Genomic DNA, 26,784 nt, shown 5'->3' with positions numbered 1-26,784 from the left:
AGACACGTCCCTTAAAGAATATGCAATATTTTTATTTTAAAAAATCACAAAGTTAAATACTTCAAACCTACTTCACCTTTTACGTTTAAAAGTTATATCACTGTTTTTTTCCGGTTTTTCGTCGTTGTTGTTGTTGTTGTTTTTTTTGGGTTTTTTTTTTACATTTAAGTGTAGCACTTAGATGACCATAGATGTCGATGAGCCGTTAAACTTAAACAAACAAAACAAACACACAAACTATTTTGATGCGAACAAATGTTTGCTCAAAAACGTTACCGGTGGTTAAAGTAAAGGTTTGGGGGAGGGTAGTGGGACAACGCTAAACCATCGGTTAAGAAATTACATTCCCTTACCTGTTGTGATGTTGAAGGCCCCTACTTTGGTGCCGTATAGCCATCACTCCATCGAAGCCCGTACTGGTAGGGCCCACTTTTCTCCTCCTACCGTTTTTAGGCATTCTTGAGTCCTGTATGGATGCAATTATCACATTTCTTTAGTGCATTCTTTATCGTAAATACGCGAACTTAAGGAACTCAGCACTTGATATTAGTGGTATTCCTTTTGAAAATAGAAGTGGTATAGTGCAGATTTTCTTGAAAACAAATTTCTTGAGAACCAAATATTTTACGTTCCTGGAGGACGAATTTCTGCAAAATCATAAAGTAGTATTTCTCCATTTTGTTTTCTGACCTGTAAAAGCGTGTGGGAGATTATAAATAAAGAATGCCCTACTTTCATATGAATGCCGATAGGCTATGCTCAATCCTTATTCTGATTACTACCATCTCCAGTATAATAGAGATGAAGTAGATACTCTTTACTCCAAACATGTAAATACACAATGTCAATTTTTCTCTCATACTAAATGGTGACGTGCTGGTTATCTCGTGCAATTTACACTCGTCTGAAGCTGTAAGATAGAGGCTGCCAATGCAATAATGCGTCATTTTCAAATAGCAGACTGGTTTTAAGATAAAGAATCGTGTGTTAAAAACTGCGTAACCTTCTTTTGTCGTTACCTGTCATGGATTGTTTTTTTAACAGTGGATAGCTTTCAAAGTCGCAGTATATCGTCTGTAGGTTTTGGTGATTTTAATGATAACATCTAGGTATGACAGAAAGTTATTCTTTCGTGTGTGGATATGAATTTAACAGTTTGTATTTAAACACTCAGTAAATCTCGGTTAATTTCATTAAATTTTGTCCCCGAGGAGAACATTCTCTTCCTTAACATCCGCATATGTAAGAGCAGGGTCTTCTTTCCGTAGGCAAATAATATAACATGTGATCAAATATATGTTGGGAAAGAGTATGGTTTGGGCCAAGAGACAATAAATACACTAAGATGAACCCGCGAGGAAGGTCGATTTTTTATCTTTAATCATGTCGTCTTCGTTGATTTGCTTATTTAGTTATATCTGTTCCTAGAACTTCGCTTCAAAATGACACCTGATGAAAACGGGACTTACCCAATGGATGATTTTTATTCTCCTTTTCCAAAATACACCATTCTGCAATTGTTATTGCTCATATTCATGGTGTTTGTGTGTACAATTCTACATCTTCTACTCTGAAACATAAGTTAAAAATAAAAGGGTATCTTATCATTAGTTACAGTAAAACTGCAATCACTTGAATAGCTCTCTTAATTATCAAATAGGTGTGTAGTTTGTTGCCACCAGTAAGATAAATATACTGGATATATCCACGACTATCATTACTTTTATTATTTCTTTTTCACAAGAATTCATTCCAATGTTTTTTTGATTCGGGCATTGACAGGTGAGAACAAGTTGTTTTTACGTGACGTCTTGCTTGTTTACCGTGCCGATTCTGTTTTTTTTTTTATTTTTTTTTTTATTTCATTAAAAAAACAAATTACTCGGATTTTTTTCCCATAACGAAACCTTGCTTACGTTCATCAGATATCAAAATGCAAGTGTGCTTGGTACATAGGTAAGCAGGTTTTGACTCAACAGTATAACACATATTTTAGTATCATACAATATACATTACACACATGTATGTATGTGTGTATGTGCGGTCAATAAATGTAAACAGTATAAATGGTTTCATGGGAGGTAATTCCATATATGTTTGCTTGGTTCATTCCTTTCAGATTTTTGTTTTGTTTTTGAACTATTTTGGTCAAATTTGAAGGAGTAATATCCGAGTATCTCAAAACTCATTAATGTGTAACATTACAACAGAAAATATCATATTTATAGTTGCCATGGTTACCTAGCAAATGTCGCAAAAATATTCCCGCGTTTTTCTGTTTCAGTTGCCATGGTAACGTTTGTCATTACTATCAAATACAGTATTGTTTCATATGTATTAGTATGCATGTTATGTGTGTGTGTGTCTTTGTTAATAAGACATTGTACAAGATAAGGGGGTTATAAATGAGGGGTTTAATTATACCCTAACGAGATCAATATTTATAATGTTAATTTACGTGAACAAAGAAAATTTGCACACACACACAAATATATATATATATATATATATAAGTGTGAGTATAAACGTAATAGGCAAAACAATCTTACCTAATCGTCAGAGCTTATCCATTACGTTACTTGGATTCTGGGGGTTTTCCCGTCAGAATGTATTTTCTTTCATACCTACGGGTGTAATACTGGCTGGTCTAGGGCAATACACTCATGCCGCCTGAGACAGTATTGCATGGCTACCCATGCAATAAAGCCTCGTGACGTCACGACGTCAACAAAATTTCTATTTCCTCGGTAAAATTTTAACATTTTTTTCACAAATTTAACTGGTTTTACTATAAAAGATGCAAACAACGGAATTTTTGTTTAAAATATCACGTAATTTTTGTATGAAAAATTGACTTTCAGCCGTGGATTTCTTCGAATTTATTTCAAAATGGCGGGATATAATAGTTGTAAAATTGCAATAAAACGTCGAGGTATGAAAGAAAAATACTCTTTAATAAGTGGATATGAAGGATAGGGATATTCTACCCTCGGGATCACAAAATATTGCAAAACCCTCGGCAAGCCTCGGGTTTTACTACATTTTGTGACCCTCGAGTAGAATATCCCTATCCTTCATATCCACATATGAAAGAGTCTTATAGTCTTATACCGCGGCACTATACAAACAAAATCTAGTCCCCTGATAAAAATATGTGGGAGTCATCATTTGTTGTTCAATACATTCCAGACTATGATGTTTATATATACCATTCAGACTAAAACACACATGGATATTGAAACAATGCGTGTGACATAGGACGAGACAAACATAGCGATATCCATCACACCGTGACAAAGAGGATTACAGTCTTTGATATGACCCGGTACATTGAATAGGGTGAATAATTCGGACTTCAAGGTCAAAATCTGTTAATTATTTCAATAAGGTAAATGTATTTTTATATATGTGCATGCATACCGTTTTAATCGCTTGAAAGGAATTGTTGGAATTGTCGAGAGATAAGCCAGCTAACCCGGCAGAATTTTCACCTTGTTCTCGTCTTATTATAAATTGGTCATTAAACATATATATACACATCTGTCCCATATAATTATCAGATATGATACAACCAAACAATAGACAATAATAAAGATCTATGAGATATAATAAGATATCTGATTTAAGAAAAGTTTCTATTTATTTCAAGATAAGTTAAGAATCCAGCTAGATCAGATGTCGTGTCACGTAAGAAATATAAAAACGGATACCGGAATTACTTATCTATATGATTGACCAACTATATAAATGAATATTTTTTTATCCGATGTTACTAGTAACTATGTATTTAATATGACCAACTTATTTGCGTGTACGCTTTTATACGTGTGTTTCAATGGCGATAAGAAATCGACCGAAAATGAGTGGCTGTGAAATGGAATCAACACGAGTAGATAGAAATCCGCTCACAGTATCGCTATGCTCCAGGAATAAAGGAGAACTCGGCTTGTTTTTTATCCGCCCTGGTACTTCGTTTAAAAGGGAAAAAAGTACCCGGTAAACACTAGATATTTACAACTATATATTTATCAAGAAATGCTGATTGTACACGGTATAACTTTGGTAATGAAAGACATGCCACACCGTGTGTAAATGTGAATTAGAGCATGTCATTAAGGTGTTGATATGACTGTATTGTTGGTAACTATCGTACACGTTAACGATAACGCCAACAGTTTCCTTGTTATAGTGCTATCACACTGAAACATACCGCCGGTGAGGTAATGACTAATGTTGACGGCTCCACTATCACAGTGTATGAACGGAAGTGTATAGTATTTTATTAAATTTCGTAGTTGCGAGTCTGTATAGCGGTACTCGGTCACTTGCTAAGACAAATGAAACAATCGATCATGGATAATTTTTGCCAATTTTATTCATTCTATATGTTTTTGTTGTAATCTTCGGTTATAAACGGCGTTATGGATAGAATTTGAACAACCAGTAACTAATGAAAAGTTGAGGGTTAACCAGCATTAACATTTGAGACACTTTTTGTGAGTTGATCTGCTGTTCATCATCGAAGAATTGAGACACCCGCCTAATATTTTGCACTATTTTAAGGTATTATGTCTGTCTTTCATTATTTCTAGCACTATCACAGGTCTATAAATGAATCCAACAATATAAAACACATAACTTACATCTTTATGGACACAACATCTTTTACTTAATCGTATTTTGAAGTTGTAGGATGATCAGTTGAAATTGTATAGCCACTTGCATTGTTTTAAACTGGCGATGTATAGTTGTTTGCGAGGACACTTGTATAGTCGATGTATTGTTTTCAAAATCATGTTCATGAATTTGTTTATATATACATGTTATGAAGACGTCTATAATGTTAAACATATTTGTAGTTACGAATAAATGCCGATATTTCGTGTTTTACCGACCTGTTCTGCATGCCTTTTTCATTCATCCCGCTTCGATACTCACAAGTGACGATACAAAAAGCAACTAATGATTATACTATACACTTCCGTTCATACACTGTGACATATCTTCTGTAAAGACAAGTCAAAAAGACCGTTTAGAGGACGCCTTTCTCAGGAATAAACTGCCAGCACGCTGAAAGTTCTATAATATACAAATGTACATTACCTCACCATTTTAACGTAACAATGAGTATTTGCTGCCACTTTTTCTTTAAATGATATTAAGGTTGATTTTTACTCCTAAAGGCTTAAGGGAGCGCGCTTTTGCAGGATGTACGCTTGAACTAGCTTTTTACACACACACACTCCCCCCCCCCCCCCCCCGTCTGTAATTTTGATTACATTGGAGGATTATCATTCAATAATGTTGTAACAATACACCATAGATTTAGATGTATATCCCAATATGGAATCACTATGTAATCACAATATAAACCAATTGAGGTCATGCCGAATCAAGTTGGCATCCACTGACAATAACTAGTACATTACAGAAAGTCAATCACAGGTCAATCAAAAGTCATTCATAATTAACTGATAAGTTAATCACATGCACTGGTCAACCACAGGTCCACCAAAGGTCAATCCCAGGCAAATCAAAGGTCAGTCACAGGTTACTGATAGGTCCACCAAAGGTCAAACACAGGTGATACATGTCGACCAATCACTGGTCCACCAAAGTATGTCAAAGGTTAATGTAAGTCATGATCAACTAAAGATTGATCACAGGTCAATCCAAGATAGGTCAGTCACAGGTTAATGACAGGTCAACCACAGGTCAATCGTAGGTCAGTAATTATATAACCCATAGAGAAATGTCAAATGATAATACTCAGAGTAAAGTGAAATTAGTGGGAGAAACTTTTTGTTAATTTATCATTTGAAAAATAATATGAACATTCACAGAAGGTATTGGCTACTTTTTTTATTCTCCTAAACCAAGAAGACATAATATGATCGCCAACATGTTTTTAAAAAATCGTGAAAAAGAACAATATATCACATTATTACACTGTTCAAAATAAGGTAATTTTTTATGGTTCAGTCTTCTGAAGTGAATCATTATTTCAAATAGGAAATAACGTTATGTGCAATTCAGCATTGCCCTTGTTTTAGTATGTTTCACTGTCCTGATATGGTAAAACGACTGACAGAGTGAGAAGAAGGGAAGTAACTCTGACAGATCAGGATGTAGATCAAAGATTAACTGATAAATTGTCTTATTGCATTAACTGATACATATACATCATATAATTTGGGAGAAATGCCTCCATACATGTATGTAAAGTCAAAGCACTATCGCATTAATAAATAATAAATTAGCCATTCTTAGCTTCAATACAAAGTTTCAAAGCTAGTACATTAATATTGGTGTTGTTCAATCTAAACTCTCTGTTATAAAAAGCCATCGCAGAAAGGATTAACATGACCAACAAACACATTTAACATTGTTTATAGTGTGGGTTATAATAAGCAACAAACACACTGTTTTAAACAATAATCCTGGTGTAGTTTTCAAATTTTGGTGCTCCCAAAGACAACTTGAAGTAAACTGTGTACACAAACTGTGCTTATGATACACAGTGACCTAAATGACAGCTCTGGCTGTCTTATCATTTGATGAGAAAACACTATTTAGTTGTGAACAGTTCAGTTACAATGCAAGAATACTCATTTAATATTAACTTCAGAGTTTCAAGATGTCATTTCTCTGTATCTTAATTCTGATCAATGATGCTTCAAATTTGGATTGTAAAAAGATTATTGTTCCTATGCATTCAGGCAATAGATTTCTTCCATTCACAAAAACATTCAGGAATCACTGAAGCCACTCTTTATCTTATCCTTAATTAAGATCCTTTTCCCACTAAACCTTTTTAAACCTGTGTTCAATATTATACACTCCTACAGCCTCTTTTTGCTTTTCATCATAGTCAGCCCAGTCCTGAAAAAGATGGAATAAAACTGTACTAAAGGTTGGTTTAATAGTCATTCCATGAGCATGAGTAGTCAGGGTCATGTTATCAGACTGGTGACTAGAACACTCACTAACAATCTTAGTAACTACACTCACTAACAAGAGGCCCAGAGGGCCTGTAACACTCACCTGGTTTTTTGTTAGTAATTATCACAAGACTCTGACAATTAGAAAAATAAGCAAAATTGACTCCCAAAGTTTAATTTTGAATCACAACCATACAATGATGCTATTGATACCATACAAATATGCTATCCAATACATAGGTTCAGAGACAAAGTAATTTATATGAAAATAGTAGCCTAATTGACCTTTTTGACCTCGCATCTATTGCCGTTTAAGGCCCCAGGGGTCAGCCCTATCATTTGTACAATTTCAAATCCCAACCCTATTAGGATGCTACCATTGCATTATAAGTGCTCTTCCATTCTTAGTTGCAGAGAAGAAGTCGTTTATATGGAAATAGCCAAATTGACCCCTTTTGACCCCACCCTTCAGGCCCCCGGGGGGTCAGCCCTATCATTTGCAAAATTTTGAATCCAAACCCTATAAGGATGTAACCATTGCATTATGAGCGCAATCCCATGTTAAGTTGCAGAGAAAAAGTCATTTATATGGAAATTGACCACTTTTGACCCCGCCCCTCAGGCCCTATCATTTGCTCAATTTGGAATCCCCAGCCTACAAGAATGCTACCATTGCATTATGGGTGCTATACCATGCTTAGTTGCAGAGAAGAAGTCATTTATATGGAAATAGCCAAAATGACCCCTTTTGACCCCGCCCCTCAGGCCCCCGGGGGGTCAGCCCTATCATTTGCACAATTTTGAATCCCCACACTATAAGGATGCTACCATTGCATTATGGGTGCTATACCATGCTTAGTTTCAGAGAAGAAGTCGTTTATATGGAAATAGCCAAAATGACCCCTTTTGACCCCGCCCCTCAGGGCCCCCAGGGGGTAAGCCCCATCATTTGCTCAATTTGGAATCCACACCCCGTAAGGATGCTACCATTGCATAATGGGTGCTATACCATGCTTAGTTGCAGAGAAGAAGTCATTTATATGAAAATAGCCAAATTAACCCCTTTTGACCCCGCCCCTCAGGCCCCCGGGGGGGTCAGCCCTATCATTTGCACAATTTTGAATCCCCACCCTATAAGGATGCTACCATTGCATTATGGGTGCTATACCATGCTTGGTTTCAGAGAAGAAGTCGTTTATATTGAAATAGCCAAATTGACCCCTTTTGACCCCGCCCCTCAGGCCCCCCGGGGGTCAGCCCCATCATTTGTACAATTTTGAATCCCCACCCTATAACGATACTACAATTGCATTATGAGTGCTATCTCATGCTTAGTTTCAGAGAAGAAGTCGTTTATATGGAAATAGCCAAATTGACTCCATTTGACCCCGCCCCTCAGGCCCCCGGGGGGTCAGCCCCATCATTTGTACAATTTTAAATCCCAACCCTATAAGGATGCTACCATTGCATTATGGGTGCTATCCCATACTTGGTTTCAGAGAAGAAGTTGTTTATATGGAAATAGCCAAATTGACCCCTTTTGGCCCCGCCAATCAGGCCCCCGGGGGTCAGCCCCATCATTTGTACAATTTTCAGTTAGTAGCCCATAAGGATGCTACCAGTCAAATTTTGTTGAAATCCGACCAGCGGTTATGAAGAAGAAGTCGATTGTTGACGGACGCCGGACGCCGGAGTATCGGACGTCGATTGTTGACGGACGCCGGACGCCGGAGTATCCCATAAGCTCACCTCGGTCCTTTGGACCAGGTGAGCTAACAATCCTAGTAACTACAAGTCTCACAAAGCAATTACCTGCATTCATTTGTCTAACCATACAGGTGTACCTTTATGATAATGAGGGAGGGTTCTTTTTTTGTGGTGAAATACAACAGACCATAACAGACCAGACCACCATCTTTCATAATTTCTCAAATAAAACAAATACACATTTTGGGAAGAAGTTAACCTACACCTTGGCTCTTAAACTGAGATTTCCTAAGTCAGTCCTCTTACTGAAACAAATTTCAGTTTCTGTGTATTTTAGCATTAACAAACACAGTATGGATACACCAGTAACAAAGTTGTATCATCCAAATGATCAATTTTAATAACTGGTGAGTGTTGAACATGAGATTGTACTGTATTCATATGGCAATATGCCTCCTTACCTCAGAAAGACATAATGAGATTGTACTGTATTCATATGACAATATGCCTCCTTACCTCAGAAAGACATAATGAGATTGTACTGTATTCATATGGCAATAAGCCTCCTTACCTCAGAAAGACATAATGAGATTGTACTGTATTCATATGGCAATAAGCCTCCTTACCTCAGAAAGACATAATGAGATTGTACTGTATTCATATGGCAATAAGCCTCCTCACCTCAGAAAGACATAATGAGATTGTACTGTATTCATATGGCAATAAGCCTCCTCACCTCAGAAAGACATAATGAGATTGTACTGTATTCATATGGCAATAAGTCTCCTTACCTCAAAAAGACAAAATAAGATTGTAATGTATTCATATAGCAATAAGCCTCCTCACCTCAGAAAGACATAATAAGATTGTACTGTATCCATATGGCAATAAGCCTCCTCACCTCAGAAAGACATAATAAGATTGTACTGTATCCATATGGCAATAAGCCTCCTTACAATAGAAAGACATAATGAGATTGTACTGTATTCATATGGCAATATGCCTCCTTACCTCAGAAAGACATAATGAGATTGTACTGTATCCATATGGCAATAAGCCTCCTCACCTCAGAAAGACATAATAAGATTGTACTGTATCCATATGATGGCAATAAGCCTCCTCACCTCAGAAAGACATAATAAGATTGTACTGTATCCATATGGCAATAAGCCTCCTCACCTCAGAAAGACATAATAAGATTGTACTGTATCCATATGGCAATAAGCCTCCTTACAATCAGAAAGACATAATGAGATTGTACTGTATTCATATGGCAATATGCCTCCTTACCTCAGAAAGACATAATGAGATTGTACTGTATTCATATGGCAATAAGCCTCCTTACAATAGAAAGACATAATGAGATTGTAATGTATTCCATAGGCCTCCTTACCTAAAAACTGACATAATGAGATTGTACTGTATTCATATGGCAATAAGCCTCCTTACCTCAGAAAACTCAAAGACATAATGAATGTATTTCCATATGGCAATAAGCCTCCTCACCTCAGAAAGACTACATAATGAGATTGTACTGTATCCATATGGCAATAAGCCTCCTCAAAAAGACATAATGAATTTGAACTGTATTCAACCTCAGAAGGACATAATGAGATTGTACTGTATTCCTATGGCCATTAAGCCTCTTCCTCACCTCAGAAAGACATAATGAGATTGTACTGTACCAATCATATGGCAATAAGCCTCCTCACCTCAAAAGACATATATGAGATTTGTACTGTATCTCATATGCAAAAAGCCTCCTCACCATCAGAAAGACATAAATGAGATTGTACTGTAGTTCATATAGGCAATAAGCCTCCTCACCTCAGAAAAGACATAATGAGTATTGTAATGTCTTCAAAAGACTAATAAGAATGGGCAATAAGCCTCCTCTACCTCAAAAAGACATAATGAGATTGTACTGTATTCATATGGCAATAAGCCTCCTCTACCTCAGAAAGACATCAGTGTAATATTGTAATGTAAAACCTCCTCATGAAATATATCTATGATTAGACATAGTGTATAAGACCTAACATGTACATATGGCTATAGCATGTATAGACAATCAGTGTATAAGACCATAATCAGATTATAATGTATAGACCATAATACCTCCTTACATCAGGGGTGTAAAACCAATACATGTAGATATCTAAGTATGACACATCTAGAGTATAAACTATGTATATATATGAATTGAGAATCAGTGTGGTAAACCTATACATTGTATATATTATGTATTGACATCAGTGTGTAAACCTATACATGTATATATCTATGTAATGACATCAGTGTGTAAACCTATACATGTATATATCTATGTATTGACATCAGTGTGTAAACCTATACATGTATATATCTATGTATTGACATCAGTGTGTAAACCTATACATGTATATATCTATGTATTGACATCAGTGTGTAAACCTATACATGTATAAATTATGTATTGACATCAGTGTGTAAACCTATACATGTATATATCTATGTATTGACATCAGTGTGTAAACCTATACATGTATATATTATGTATTGGACATCAGTGTGTAAACCCTATACATGTATATATTATGTATTGACATCAGTGTGTAAACCTATACATGTATATATCTATGTATTGACATCAGTGTGTAAACCTATACATGTATATATTATGTATTGACATCAGTGTGTAAACCTATACATGTATATATTATGTATTGACATCAGTGTGTAAACCTATACATGTATATATTATGTATTGACATCAGTGTGTAAACCTATACATGTATATATTTATGTATTGACATCAGTGTGTATAAACCTATACATGTATATATTATGTATTGACATCAGTGTGTAAACCTATACATGTATATATCTATGTATTGACATCAGTGTGTAAACCTATACATGTATATATCTATGTATTGACATCAGTGTGTAAACCTATACATGTATATATTATGTATTGACATCAGTGTGTAAACCTATACATGTATATATCTATGTATTGACATCAGTGTGTATAAACCTATACATGTATATATCTATGTATTGACATCAGTGTGTAAACCTATACATGTATATATATTATGTATTGACATCAGTGTGTAAACCTATACATGTATATATTATGTATTGACATCAGTGTGTAAACCTATACATGTATATATTATTGTATTGACATCAGTGTGTAAACCCTATACATTGTATATATTATGTATTGACATCAGTGTGTAAACCTATACATGTATATATTATGTATTGACATCAGTGTGTAAACCTATACATGTATATATTATGTATTGACATCAGTGTGTAAACCTATACATGTATATCTATATGTATTGACATCAGTGTGTAAACCTATACATGTAATATCTATGTATTGACATCAGTGTGTAAACCTATACATGTAATATGTATTGACATCAGTGTGTAAACCTATACATGTATATATTATGTATTGACATCAGTGTGTAAACCTATACATGTATATATCTATGTATTGACATCAGTGTGTAAACCTATACATGTATATATTATGTATTGACATCAGTGTGTAAACCTATACATGTATATATTATGTATTGACATCAGTGTGTAAACCTATACATGTATATATTATGTATTGACATCAGTGTGTAAACCTATACATGTATATATCTATGTATTGACATCAGTGTGTAAACCTATACATGTATATATCTATGTATTGACATCAGTGTGTAAACCTATACATGTATATATTATGTATTGACATCAGTGTGTAAACCTATACATGTATATATTATGTATTGACATCAGTGTGTAAACCTATACATGTATATATTATGTATTGACATCAGTGTGTAAACCTATACATGTATATATCTATGTATTGACATCAGTGTGTAAACCTATACATGTATATATTATGTATTGACATCAGTGTGTAAACCTATACATGTATATATTATGTATTGACATCAGTGTGTAAACCTATACATGTATATATTATGTATTGACATCAGTGTGTAAACCTATACATGTATATATTATGTATTGACATCAGTGTGTAAACCTATACATGTATATATTATGTATTGACATCAGTGTGTAAACCTATACATGTATATATTATGTATTGACATCAGTGTGTAAACCTATACATGTATATATTTATGTATTGACATCAGTGTGTAAACCTATACATGTATATATTATGTATTGACATCAGTGTGTAAACCTTTACATGTATATATTATGTATTGACATCAGTGTGTAAACCTATACATGTATATATCTATGTATTGACATCAGTGTGTAAACCTATACATGTATATATCATGTATTGACATCAGTGTGTAAACCTATACATGTATATATCTATGTATTGACATCAGTGTGTAAACCTATACATGTATATATTATGTATTGACATCAGTGTGTAAACCTATACATGTATATATCTATGTATTGACATCAGTGTGTAAACCTATACATGTATATATCTATGTATTGACATCAGTGTGTAAACCTATACATGTATATATTATGTATTGACATCAGTGTGTAAACCTATACACATGTATATATCTATGTATTGACATCAGTGTGTAAACCTATACATGTATATATTATGTATTGACATCAGTGTGTAAACCTATACATGTATATATTATGTATTGACATCAGTGTGTAAACCTATACATGTATATATTATGTATTGACATCAGTGTGTAAACCTATACATGTATATATCTATGTATTGACATCAGTGTGTAAACCTATACATGTATATATCTATGTATTGACATCAGTGTGTAAACCTATACATGTATATATTATGTATTGACATCAGTGTGTAAACCTATACATGTATATATTATGTATTGACATCAGTGTGTAAACCTATACATGTATATATTATGTATTGACATCAGTGTGTAAACCTATACATGTATATATTATGTATTGACATCAGTGTGTAAACCTATACATGTATATATTATGTATTGACATCAGTGTGTAAACCTATACATGTATATATTATGTATTGACATCAGTGTGTAAACCTATACATGTATATATTATGTATTGACATCAGTGTGTAAACCTATACATGTATATATTATGTATTGACATCAGTGTGTAAACCTATACATGTATATATCTATGTATTGACATCAGTGTGTAAACCTATACATGTATATATCTATGTATTGACATCAGTGTGTAAACCTATACATGTATATATTATGTATTGACATCAGTGTGTAAACCTATACATGTATATATTATGTATTGACATCAGTGTGTAAACCTATACATGTATATATCTATGTATTGACATCAGTGTGTAAACCTATACATGTATAATATTACATCAGTGTGTATTGACACAGTGTGTAAACTATACATGTATATATTATGTATTGACATCAGTGTGTAAACCTATACATGTATATATTATGTATTGACATCAGTGTGTAAACCTATACATGTATATATTATGTATTGACATCAGTGTGTAAACCTATACATGTATATATTATTCATTGACATAGTGTGTAAACCTATACATGTATATATTATGTATTGACATCAGTGTGTAAACCTATACATGTATATATTATGTATTGACATCAGTGTGTAAACCTATACATGTATATATTATGTATTGACATCAGTGTGTAAACCTATACATGTATATATCTATGTATTGACATCAGTGTGTAAACCTATACATGTATATATTATGTATTGACATCAGTGTGTAAACCTATACATGTATATATCTATGTATTGACATCAGTGTGTAAACCTATACATGTATATATTATGTATTGACATCAGTGTGTAAACCTATACATGTATATATCTATGTATTGACATCAGTGTGTAAACCTATACATGTATATATCTATGTATTGACATCAGTGTGTAAACCTATACATGTATATATCTATGTATTGACATCAGTGTGTAAACCTATACATGTATATATCTATGTATTGACATCAGTGTGTAAACCTATACATGTATATATCTATGTATTGACATCAGTGTGTAAACCTATACATGTATATATTATGTATTGACATCATGTGTAAACCTATACATGTATATATCTATGTATTGACATCAGTGTGTAAACCTATACATGTATATATTATGTATTGACATCAGTGTGTAAACCTATACATGTATATATCTATGTATTGACATCAGTGTGTAAACCTATACATGTATATATTATGTATTGACATCAGTGTGTAAACCTATACATGTATATATTATGTATTGACATCAGTGTGTAAACCTATACATGTATATATTATGTATTGACATCAGTGTGTAAACCTATACATGTATATATTATGTATTGACATCAGTGTGTAAAACCTATACATGTATATATTATGTATTGACATCAGTGTGTAAACCTATACATGTATATATTATGTATTGACATCAGTGTGTAAACCTATACATGTATATTATGTATTGACATCAGTGTGTAAACCTATACATGTATATATTATGTATTGACATCAGTGTGTAAACCTATACATGTATATATTATGTATTGACATCAGTGTGTAAACCTATACATGTATATATTATGTATTGACATCAGTGTGTAAACCTATACATGTATATATCTATGTATTGACATCAGTGTGTAAACCTATACATGTATATATTATGTATTGACATCAGTGTGTAAACCTATACATGTATATATTATGTATTGACATCAGTGTGTAAACCTATACATGTATATATTATGTATTGACATCAGTGTGTAAACCTATACATGTATATATCTATGTATTGACATCAGTGTGTAAACCTATACATGTATATATCTATGTATTGACATCAGTGTGTAAACCTATACATGTATATATCTATGTATTGACATCAGTGTGTAAACCTATACATGTATATATTATGTATTGACATCAGTGTGTAAACCTATACATGTATATATTATGTATTGACATCAGTGTGTAAACCTATACATGTATATATTATGTATTGACATCAGTGTGTAAACCTATACATGTATATATTATGTATTGACATCAGTGTGTAAACCTATACATGTATATATTATGTATTGACATCAGTGTGTAAACCTATACATGTATATATTATGTATTGACATCAGTGTGTAAACCTATACATGTATATATCTATGTATTGACATCAGTGTGTAAACCTATACATGTATATATTATGTATTGACATCAGTGTGTAAACCTATACATGTATATATCTATGTATTGACATCAGTGTGTAAACCTATACATGTATATATTATGTATTGACATCAGTGTGTAAACCTATACATGTATATATCTATGGCGGTTGGGCTTACTCTAGGAGAGAAGTCCACAGGTTCCATGCCTCGACAATCAAACACAACTATAGTTTTGAACTTTCCACTGTGGTCTATGTCATAAGGTTTTATAGAATCTGCTATTATGTCTGAAACAAAACAAATAAAGATCACAAAAATTCTCATTTCAAGTAATTGTTGATATATAGCATTTATTCTCATACAGACTAAAAGTCACTTATATTTATGCATATGTTGTGATTCATAAGAAAGCTTTATTAGGAGATTTTTGTTTTGTTTTATTATGCCAGTGATTTAGAAATTTCTGAATATGTTACTTTGTTATTTAATCACATATGCAAAGTCTATTTCTAATTAATGTTTTCTTCAACGCAGCACCTTGTATCTGTATAGATATATATACATGTATTTTCCTGAAGAGCCATCATGAAATGGCGAAAGTACTAGAGGAAGGTCGTTGAGTTTAATTTTCATGTATTTACCTATCGAGTTTTCTCTGCCACACAATTTACACTTCATTACCAGACTTGCTGAACCTCTCCCACCTTTTAAAGGTGAGCTTTCCTATAAGGAAAAAACAACTTTAATTTGCATATGTTGATTAATATATAAAATGTATTCCTGAAAGTATTGATTGAGAATGGTGAAAACATCCAGACAAACATCCTGTGTATATGAAGGGATAAATTGATGGCACAAAACAATTACCTGAATTATTGAGGCACCATATCAAGGGAGGGTGAATTAGGAGTTTTAAAGTAAATTCTACTGCCATTAGTATGGTTAGGTGATGTCACATGTTTGTGTGTTGAGAGGAACACAGTCACAATAATAATACTTACTGCTAATGAAAGATACTGATATTCAGTTGTACATTCACCACAATTGAAACATTTCACCTGTAAAAAAACAAACCAAACCAGGCTCAGTGATAAACAGTATGAATTATATCATACTCCTTCTTTTTAAAGATGCTCCATTGCCGACAGAGCATAAATGATATTCATCATTTGAACAATAATTGGTGTTTAATCGTGTATATATATGCCTAATTAACACAAAAAATAACATCAAATAATTTATTTCGCCTTTGGTGCATGCGCAATCATGACTTCATTCCATATAAGATATAGTGCCACGGATTTTTTTCGGGATGCAATATTAATTATTTAAAAGTAGAATAAGAAGCTCAAACTTTTCAATGGTGGTAATGGCGTAAAGAAAGTAACTTTTGAAACTGAAGAAAAATACTAAATTGTCTGCTCCTGTTTTTGATAGTGAAAAAATACAATTTGTCAGCGGTGGAGCAAAATTTGCTGAAATATGTCTTGAAAATCAAACAATACAATGTTTATACATCTTGCAGACTTGTAGCGATTTTATTGCTCTTGATATAGTATGTTGTAATATTTTACAAGCACATGTACATTTATATTGTCAACCTTACAATTGACAATATTAATTGCTGGCTGGTGGTAATTTATAACATACACACAGATTTGTTACTTTATGGTACTGTATTTACATGATTATATTAATTGCTTGTTACCAATCATCATTGGCTGATAAGCTACTTACTTTGATATACCATCTAAAATCTTCTCCGTCTGGTCGCAAATTGGTAACCAACTCCAAATCTGCCTTTAACTCAAGACCAATTTTCTGTCAGGATTAAGAATATTATTATAGACCTTAAATATTTTATTTGTACTGCAATGAAATAGATATGTGTAAAATATGCAACTGCACATTACCATGTTTTTATTTCACAAAAAAAAAAGCAATTAGATCTTCAGTGACAATTTACTTACATGTAATTACTTAGTGTACATAAAATTATTTATATATTATGGGATTTTAAATGGTATAATTCCAATCACAGTCTCAAGGCATGTATTGATAAGACAATAATGACACCTATTCAAATACATATCACTGCATCCAAAAAAAAACAATTTTGATTAAGGGGCAATAACTCTGTATATATAATCATTGTGTGCGAATTTAATAACAGTATTTGATATAAAGCTGAATCTGATTTTTTATTAATTTGAAAACAATGTCATATTTTGACTTTAACTCTTAATACAGCAATTACATAATATGTTTTTATGATCGAGTTCACTCTACTGATGCAAAAATGTACAAGCACATGTCCCTATCCTTGTTAAACTTGCAGTAAACATGTCGATAGCGTATCGCTTCGTTATGTACAAAGATTGAGTTCAATTGTTAATGAATGACAACGCTTTTGGTTTAGCCTACACTGTCTTCATAAAACATGAACTACAATGAATGCTTACCACCATCCTTCCGAGCTTAATCAAAAGTATTTCAGTTCATAAATAAAGATAGAGTTACTCCCCTTAATTTCATTTCCCCATTTTCCCGGAGTGTATTAGTTCTAAATTGTACGATTAAATTTGTGTGAATTTTGACGTTTTGATAACTGATTTTTCCAAATAAGTAATCGATACAAGTTAAAATGTACTGATTTGTTCGTCTGTGTTTATTTACTTTCAGTTTACCCGACGTGTCACACATTATCTGAACTCTCGTGTGTTTTGAGATAAGAAAAGTATATGACCGCATTCGCCATTTTCCTGCAACAGATGCATCTGGAAGCTGCTGCCTGTTTCTGGTGCTTACATTGCAGTGCTGCGAAAAAGAAGATACGAGATGGCTTCACTAAATATGTTATTGACTCATAATGGACACACAAAGCTATTTGCTTCCATATCTTCAGTGTATACATAACAAATCGCAATGCCAATTGGAACGCCCGACATGGATCCTGCTGTGATGACCAGCTGAAACTGCCACTTGTCGATTATAATTCGTATACTTCCTTGTATAGCTATGACTCCTATAATAGCCCCTGAAGGCTCCCTTAGATGATATGCCGTACCAAAACCATGTAGATTTTCGATGATAACGATAACCAGCCACTTTCTAATATGATAATTATGAAAACTATCGCGAAAATGAAATTGTAAAACTACAACTGTATGTTGCACGTATGTAGTGATGGTAAAGGCGGCAAGTATTTCGTATGACTTGCTTTTAGTCTGAGGAGATTTTGTCGATAGTTCGTAGTTTACTGTTCCGCTATAAACAGAACAAGCAAAGCTAAAAGATTGAAAACATTTTTAGAAAGTGACAAACTGCCACAAAAAACTTTTATACTGGATCAACATTTGGTTATTTATATTATCACAACAAAAATGTGAATTTGAATACAATACTTACTAAGTTAGATTGATCATGGGTGATCCACACAACAGGAAAAATCTTGCTGTTAGCCGTTTGAGGCATCAATTGAGAAAGAAGAGGGAATCTTTGGCAGACCACTTTGATTTCAAGATGTACATTGCTTTCCATTTCAAGGAAAAGGTGATTTTATTGAAACAAACATGCATATTTCTATTATAACACTGTATCTGTATACATATACATTATGATATACAAACATGTATCCAAATGAGTTGGTAACCACCACTAAAAGTTCATATTGAAGCCTCGAGAATGAAAATGGAGGATTACATAGTTGCATGTAGCTGTAGTTAAGACGGGTGGTTCTCAAAATGTTGAAGGATAAAGGGATAGAAATAGCTGAACTATTTGTTAAGCCCCACTGTTCCAGCGCTTTCCCTCTCCTCCATTCCCTGTTATGTGACTAGTAGTAAAGATGTCCCAACATACATACAATATATTACCAATTACCCCTTTACCTATGTTTTTACCAGGGAAACACACATGAGGCAGTTGCCAGGTATTGACTGTATATAGGCCAGGTTTGAACTTAACTTTCCTAAAAAAATGTAGGTTGGGAGGGAACTTTCCTAAAAAAATGTAGGTTGGGAGGGGGGAATTCATATTTTTTTTTGTGTGGGGAATTACGAATACGTATACACTAAAATTTGACTTGAATTTTGATTTTTGATCCTAGAAAGAGCTCTGCTTTCAGCTATTATGTTCACTTTAAAGTCAGTCTATGTTAGTTGAAAATTCTCTTAGGTCATCCATTGTACATAGTCAATCTCACATGAAAGTTGTTAAAGAGTTTTAATTCCCTTTCAATCTAATACATGCATGTACTTGTATAGAATCCCAGATGCAATGTCTACAGAGCCATAAATAGCCATGTATAGTCCTTTCCATTATTGTGTGCTATTGAGGAAAACATAAATGTTTATTAAAAGCTAATAATGTTATTCATTTTCTGATTATTCATTTTATTTTTTCAGAAGAAGAATTGTGCCTTGTTTGAAGTTGCTGAAGTGGTACCAGTTATGACTAATAACTATGAAGATAGTATTCTTAGAGGGGTAAAGGTATATAAATGTTTGTTGTATTAATCCCATTCCAATATTACACCAAGAGATGTTGTTCACTCTCTATGAAACTGTATTAGAATTCAAATGTTACATATAACTAAGAATTTTACATTACCAGTAACAGTAGGTTACCTACTGTATATTTGGACTGTATTGCAGTCTAACTCTTCTTCAGCACATTTGACTGAAGTCAGAAGACCATGGTACAGTTAAATATACCATTACTAGTAATGTGTTATGGAAAATTTGAATTATAATTTCGTATTGTTGGAACTTTTTAACATCAGGCAAAGTCATGAAATAATAGTTATGAAAATGATTGGTCAATTGAAAAACTGGAATTTGGGGATTTAATGACTATAATAGTGTATACATTTCCCTTCCAAACTTGCTGAGAAATAATGGTAACAGATAATAATTCTTAATTTGAATCAGATCTACAGTATATCTGTAGACAATGGTGCGTTAATGACTGGTAATGATTGTTCTCTTTAGGAAGAAGCCTATACATATGAAAGTTCTAAAGAGCTTTTAGAAAAAGATGTTGTACAATTACACGCACCGAGATGGCAGTCTATGAGAAGGGTAAGATTTTACTATACAAGCGTTATTGAAATAAAATAAAACAATTACATACACCGAGATGGCAGTCTATGAGAAGGGTAAGATTTTACTAAACATGCTATTTTTGGGGGAAAAAAATCTGTAAACCAGCTTTCCTTTGTGTGCAATATATTTTTGCAAATTTCATGATCAAGGTAAATTTTTGTGAAAGTTTTTATCTGCGAATTGAATTCTTCCACAATTCTTGCACTATTAAATTGAAAGGTATTTCCATTCAATTTTAAATCTTTGAAGTTTGATTTCTGTGAAAATGCTATGAAATGCACTATGGAAATAACTGAATTTGTTAGCTATGAAAGATATTTGGTTTACAATAGTAAGGCTGCTTCAGAAGCAATCTCACAACAAGATCATGTGATATTGACATATTCTAATTCTAAAACTAATCAACTTCAACTGTCTACACTGTCACAAACTGTAAAAATCCATCTGTACATTGACGACTGTAATACATGGGTAATAATAATTGTGTATTTCCCTACAGGATGTTTTGGGATGCACCACAGAAATGGACTTTTTTCTTTGGCCTCGCAGCGACATAGACAAAATAGAGTGTATGCTCTTCTCCAAGTGGAAGGGAGACGAGAGTCCATTCAAACCGATACAGGTATTAAATACTCCAGGTGTTGATGTCTATAAATAGAAGGCAAAATCATGTTACCATGGGAGCAATTTTTGTTCATGCGTAAAAGAGTGACAACAATGTTTTGAGAAAACTACTTTTTAAAGTAAAATCATCATTGCTTAAATTGCCATTATAATTTAATAAGTTATTAAAATGAGATAACTGTTAGGGCCCTTTGGCAAAAAAGCAGGTGTGTTCTATACAAATAAGGTAGCCCTATAATCATTTTCATCCTTTGGTTGAAGTTGATGAGAAAAGTTATCATTATGAATAAAATTAAAGCAATGCTTTTGAAATACATTTTTACAATCTGTGATTATCACCTATGCTTTTACCATCTCAAATACAAAGGTCACTGTTACTAAAAATAGATTGTTTCACAAATTTTTCGGTTTCAGGTAATAACTTGAGAAAACTTCAACGGATTTTGATCAGATTTCACTCTATCGTAGCATATGAGAAAATACAGCTTGGGATTGAATTTGGGGTCAAAAGGTCAAATACAAAGGTCACTGTTGCTAAACCTAGTTTGTTTCACAAATTTTCATTGCCAGACAATAACTTGAGAACACATCAACAGAATTTGTTCAAACTTCATAGCATTACTAAGCAATAACATTTGCCATACATTAGAAAATGTAATTGATGGCAGGGGACGTGTGTTGCTTGCAACACTTACTGTAAGCACAGGTGTTCGTTTCTAATATAAGTATAAGTATAATACTGGGTCAAGGTCTATAACTCGGCCGGCCATATAACACTACCCAATTTCAGAAAAAGTATGATTATTAACCAACCGTATAGGATATAATAATAGGAATACTCTCAATCGACAGCCAGATAATTTATCTTTATTTTGGTATACGATACAATATATATCATGCCGTATAAATGTCACTAGGTATCCAAAAACATCGGAAAACAGCCAGATTTCAACTGGTCGGACACTGTGGTGTCCTCCGATGAACACGCCAGGGCTCTAATGGGTAGCTCAAAAACCACTGCATGTCAACACTTCAGCGTCATAAGAATGAAAGTTTGGTAGAAAACAAACTTACCGGTTAGTAAATCCCTGGATAAATACCATCCATTTGCCTAACGTAGCCCTTTGAAATTTCCGATTGAAAAAAATTATGTCTCTAGCCGCCATGTAAGTATGTGTGCAGTAGATTTGTTTTGTCGGCGTTGATTGGCTCTCGAAAATTAATTGACCAATCAACGCCGAGAAAACAAATGTACTACACTACACATATCAACATGACGGCTAGAGACACACATTTTTTCAATCGGAAATTTCAAAAGGCTGTATTGCGCAAATGGATGGTACATAGATAAACACTAACATACCGGTAAGTTTGTTTTTTACCAAACTTTAATTCCTATGAAGCTGAAGTGTTGACATGCAGTGGTTTTTGAACTACCCATTAGAGCCCTAGCGTGTTTATCGGAGGACACCACAGTGTCCGACCAGTTGAAATCTGGCTGTTTTCCGATGTTTCTGGATACCTAGTGACATTTATACGGCATGATATATATTGTATCATATACCAAATTAAAGATAAATTATCTGGCTGTCGATTGAGAGTATTTCTATTATTATATCCTATACGGTTGGATAATAATCATACTTTTTCTGAAATTGGGTAGTGTTATATGGCCGGCCGAGTTATAGACCTTGACCCAGTATTATACTTATACTTATATTAGAAACGAACACCTGTGCTTACATGTAAGTGTTGCAAGCAACACACGTCCCCTGCCATCAATTACATTTTCTAATCTATGGCAAATGTTATTGCTTAGTAATGCTATGAAATTTGAACAAATTCTGTTTATGTGTTCTCAAGTTATTGTCTGGAAATGAAAATTTGTGAAACAAACTAGGTTTAGCAACAGTGACCTTTGTATTTGACCTTTTGACCCCAAATTCAATCCCAAGCTGTATTTTCTCATATGCTACGATAGAGTGAAATCTGATCAAAATCCGTTGAAGTTTTCTCAAGTTATTGTCCTGAAACCGAAAAATTTGTGAAACAATCTATTCTTAGTAACAGTGACCTTTGTATTTGAGATGGTAAAAGCATAGGTGATAATCATAGATTGTAAAAATGTATTTCAAAAGAATTGCTTTAATTTTATTCATAATGATAACTTTTCTCATCAACTTTAACCAAAGGATGAAAATGATTATAGGGCTACCTTATTTGTATAAAACACACCTGCTTTTTTGCTAAAGGGCCCTAACAGTTATCTCATTTTAATAACTTATTAAATTATAATGGCAATTTAAGCAATGATGATTTTACTTTAAAAAGTAGTTTTCTCAAAACATTGTTGTCACTCTTTTACGCATGAACAAAAATTTTGCTCCCATGGTAACATGATTTTGCCTTCTATTTATAGACATCAACACCTGGAGTATTTAATACCTGTATCGGTTTGAATGGACTCTCGTCTCCCTTCCACTTGGAGAAGAGCATACACTCTATTTTGTCTATGTCACTGCGAGGCCAGAGAAAAAAGTCCATTTCTGTGGTGCATCCCAAAACATCCTGTAGGGAAATACACAATTATTTATTACCCATGTATTACAGTCGTCAATGTACAGATGGATTTTTACAGTTTGTGACAGTGTAGACAGTTGAAGTTGATTAGTTTTAGAATTAGAATATGTCAATATCACATGATCTTGTTGTTAGATTGCTTCTGAAGCAGTCTTACTATTGTAAACCAAATATCTTTCATAGCTAACAAATTCAGTTATTTCCATAGTGCATTTTCATAGCATTTTCACAGAAATCAAACTTCAAAGATTTAAAATTGAATGGAAATACCTTTCAATTTAATAGTGCAAAGAATTGTGGAAGAATTCAATTCGCGGATAAAAACTTTCACAAAAATTTACCTTGATCATGAAATTCGCAAAAATATATTGCACACGAAGGAAAGCTGGTTTACAGATTTTTTTCCCCCAAAAATAGCATGTTTAGTAAAATCTTACCCTTCTCGTAGACTGCCATCTCTGTATGTAATTGTTTTATTTTATTTTCAATAAAGCTTTATAGTAAAATCTTACCCTTCTCATAGACTGCCATCTCGGTGCGTGTAATTGTACAACATCTTTTTCTAAAAGCTCTTTAGAACTTTCATATGTATAGGCTTCTTCCTAAAGAGAACAATCATTACCAGTCATTAACGCACCATTGTCTACAGATATACTGTAGATCTGATTCAAATTAAGAATTATTATCTGTTACCATTATTTCTCAGCAAGTTTGGAAGGGAAATGTATACACTATTATAGTCATTAAATCCCCAAATTCCAGTTTTTCAATTGACTAATCATTTTCATTACTATTATTTCATGACTTTGCCTGATGTTAAAAAGTTCCAACAATACGAAATTATAATTCAAATTTTCCATAACACATTACTAGTAATGGTATATTTAACTGTACCATGGTCTTCTGACTTCAGTCAAATGTGCTGAAGAAGAGTTAGACTGCAATACAGTCCAAATATACAGTAGGTAACCTACTAAAATTCTTAGGTTTTACAGATATTTCATGTAAAATTCATTAGTTATATGGAACCCTATTCTAATATAGTTTTCATTTAGAGAGTGAACAACATGAATAACTTGGTGTAATACATTTATGAATGGGATAATAATATACATGTACAAACATTTATATACCTGATACCCTCTAAGATATACTATCTTCATAGTTATTAGTCATAGTCACAGTGTCTCAATATTAATATACACTTTACTACACTTGATGCAACTTCAAACAACATATACATGTACTTTTACAATGATTCATTTCTGAAAAAATAAAATTAATAATAGAAATGAATAACATTATAAGCTATTTAATAAACATTTATGTTTAATCCTCATAGCACACATTGCAATAATGGAAAGGACATATATATATACATGGCAATTTATGGCTCTGTATGACATAAATATATACATCATGGATTCATACAAAGTACATGCATGTATAGATTACATGATGGGAATTAAAACTCATTATAACTTTACACTGGTATAGCATGTATAGGTTTAAACACTGATGTACAATACATAGATATATACATATAGGTTTACACACTGATGTCAATCGTAAACAATACATATATATACATGCATGTATAGGTTTTACACACTGATGTCAATACATAGATATATATACAATGTATAGGTTTACACACTAAAACATCATATAGTACATGTGTATTACATGTATAGGTACACACACTGATGTCAATTTACACACATCATATAGACATGTACATGTATAGGTTTACACACTGATGAGTCAGATTACATAGATGGTATTACATGTGATATAGGTTTACACACTGATATCAATACATAACATAGATATACATGTATAGGTTTACCACACTCTGATGTCAATTACATAGATATATAATGTATAGGTTTACACACTGATGTCAATACATAATATATACAATGTATAGGTTTACCACACTGATGTCAATACATAGATTATATACATGTATTAGGTTTACACAACTGATGTCATACATAGGATATATACATGTATAGGTTTACACACTGATGTATGGCAATACATAATATATACATGTATATGGTTTACACACTGATGGTCAATACATAGATATATACATGTATAGGTTTTCACACACTGATGTCAATACATAATATTATTACATGTATAGGTTTTAGGGTACACATGATGGTCAATACATGTATATATCACAATGTAATAGGTTTACACACTGATGTCAATTTCATAATATTATACATGTATAGGTTTACACACTGATGTCAATACATAATACTATACATGTATAGGTTTATACACAACTGATGTCAATACATTAGATATATACGATGTATAGGTTTACACACTGATGTCAATACCATAATATATACATGTATAGGTTTACACACTGATGTCAATACATATATATACATGTATAGGTTTACACACTGATGTCCATATTCATAGATAATATACATGTATAGGTTTATACACACTGATGTATAATTCATAGATATTTATTCATGTATAGGTTTACACACTGATGTCAATACATAGATAATATACATGTATAGGTTTACACACTGATGTCAATACATAGATATATACATGTATAGGTTTACAACACTGGATGTCAATACATAGGATATATACAATGTATAGGTTTACA

At 32.9% G+C, this 26,784-nt stretch overlaps 3 protein-coding genes across 3 annotated transcripts in view; 1 reads left to right on the top strand and 2 right to left on the bottom strand.

Annotated features, from left to right (window-relative positions):
• Positions 1-3,077, bottom strand: part of LOC138326525 (uncharacterized) — a 38,719-nt gene extending 35,642 nt beyond the window's left edge. The window contains exons 1-3 of the mRNA XM_069272625.1: positions 2,550-3,077; positions 1,470-1,570; positions 354-466 (exon numbers count right to left, since the gene is read on the bottom strand). Of these exons, the coding sequence (XP_069128726.1) occupies positions 354-457 (104 nt within the window). The 5' untranslated portion in view covers positions 458-466; positions 1,470-1,570; positions 2,550-3,077. The remainder of the gene's footprint in view (positions 1-353; positions 467-1,469; positions 1,571-2,549) is intronic.
• A 2,765-nt stretch (positions 3,078-5,842) lies between these two features.
• Positions 5,843-18,426, bottom strand: LOC138326524 (CXXC motif containing zinc binding protein-like). Its single transcript, XM_069272623.1, has 6 exons — positions 18,291-18,426; positions 17,566-17,649; positions 16,830-16,886; positions 16,470-16,551; positions 15,977-16,115; positions 5,843-7,054 (listed from the first exon to the last, which is right to left on the bottom strand). Exons 1-6 carry the CDS (start codon positions 18,294-18,296, stop codon positions 6,805-6,807), a joined length of 618 nt encoding a protein of 205 aa, XP_069128724.1. The 5' UTR covers positions 18,297-18,426; the 3' UTR covers positions 5,843-6,804.
• Positions 18,427-18,545: 119 nt separating this feature from the next.
• LOC138325932 (uncharacterized protein C6orf62 homolog) lies at positions 18,546-22,328 on the top strand. Its single transcript, XM_069271955.1, has 4 exons — positions 18,546-19,380; positions 20,235-20,321; positions 20,820-20,909; positions 21,433-22,328. The coding sequence occupies exons 1-4, from the start codon at positions 19,252-19,254 to the stop codon at positions 21,589-21,591; spliced, it is 465 nt and encodes a 154-aa protein (XP_069128056.1). The 5' UTR covers positions 18,546-19,251; the 3' UTR covers positions 21,592-22,328.
• The last annotated feature ends 4,456 nt before the right edge of the window (positions 22,329-26,784 follow it).

The sequence above is a fragment of the Argopecten irradians genome, chromosome 6 (genome assembly GCF_041381155.1).
Source record: "Argopecten irradians isolate NY chromosome 6, Ai_NY, whole genome shotgun sequence".
NCBI lineage: Eukaryota > Metazoa > Mollusca > Bivalvia > Pectinida > Pectinidae > Argopecten > Argopecten irradians.
Note: the sequence above shows the minus strand (reverse complement) of the source record. Positions and strands in the feature narration are given on the sequence as shown.

Bases quoted from the DNA above. Each gene is read 5' to 3' on its own strand.
- LOC138325932 (XM_069271955.1), top strand. From the start codon at position 19,252: ATGGGTGATCCACACAACAGGAAAAATCTTGCTGTTAGCCGTTTGAGG. The intron at 20,322-20,819 runs GTATATAAATGT...TGTTCTCTTTAG, and splicing joins GTATTCTTAGAGGGGTAAAG to GAAGAAGCCTATACATATGA. The intron at 20,910-21,432 runs GTAAGATTTTAC...ATTTCCCTACAG, and splicing joins GATGGCAGTCTATGAGAAGG to GATGTTTTGGGATGCACCAC.
- LOC138326524 (XM_069272623.1), bottom strand. The intron at 16,552-16,829 runs GTAAGTATTATT...TTTTCCTTATAG, and splicing joins ATCAGTATCTTTCATTAGCA to GAAAGCTCACCTTTAAAAGG. The intron at 16,116-16,469 runs GTAAATACATGA...GTTTTGTTTCAG, and splicing joins TGGCAGAGAAAACTCGATAG to ACATAATAGCAGATTCTATA.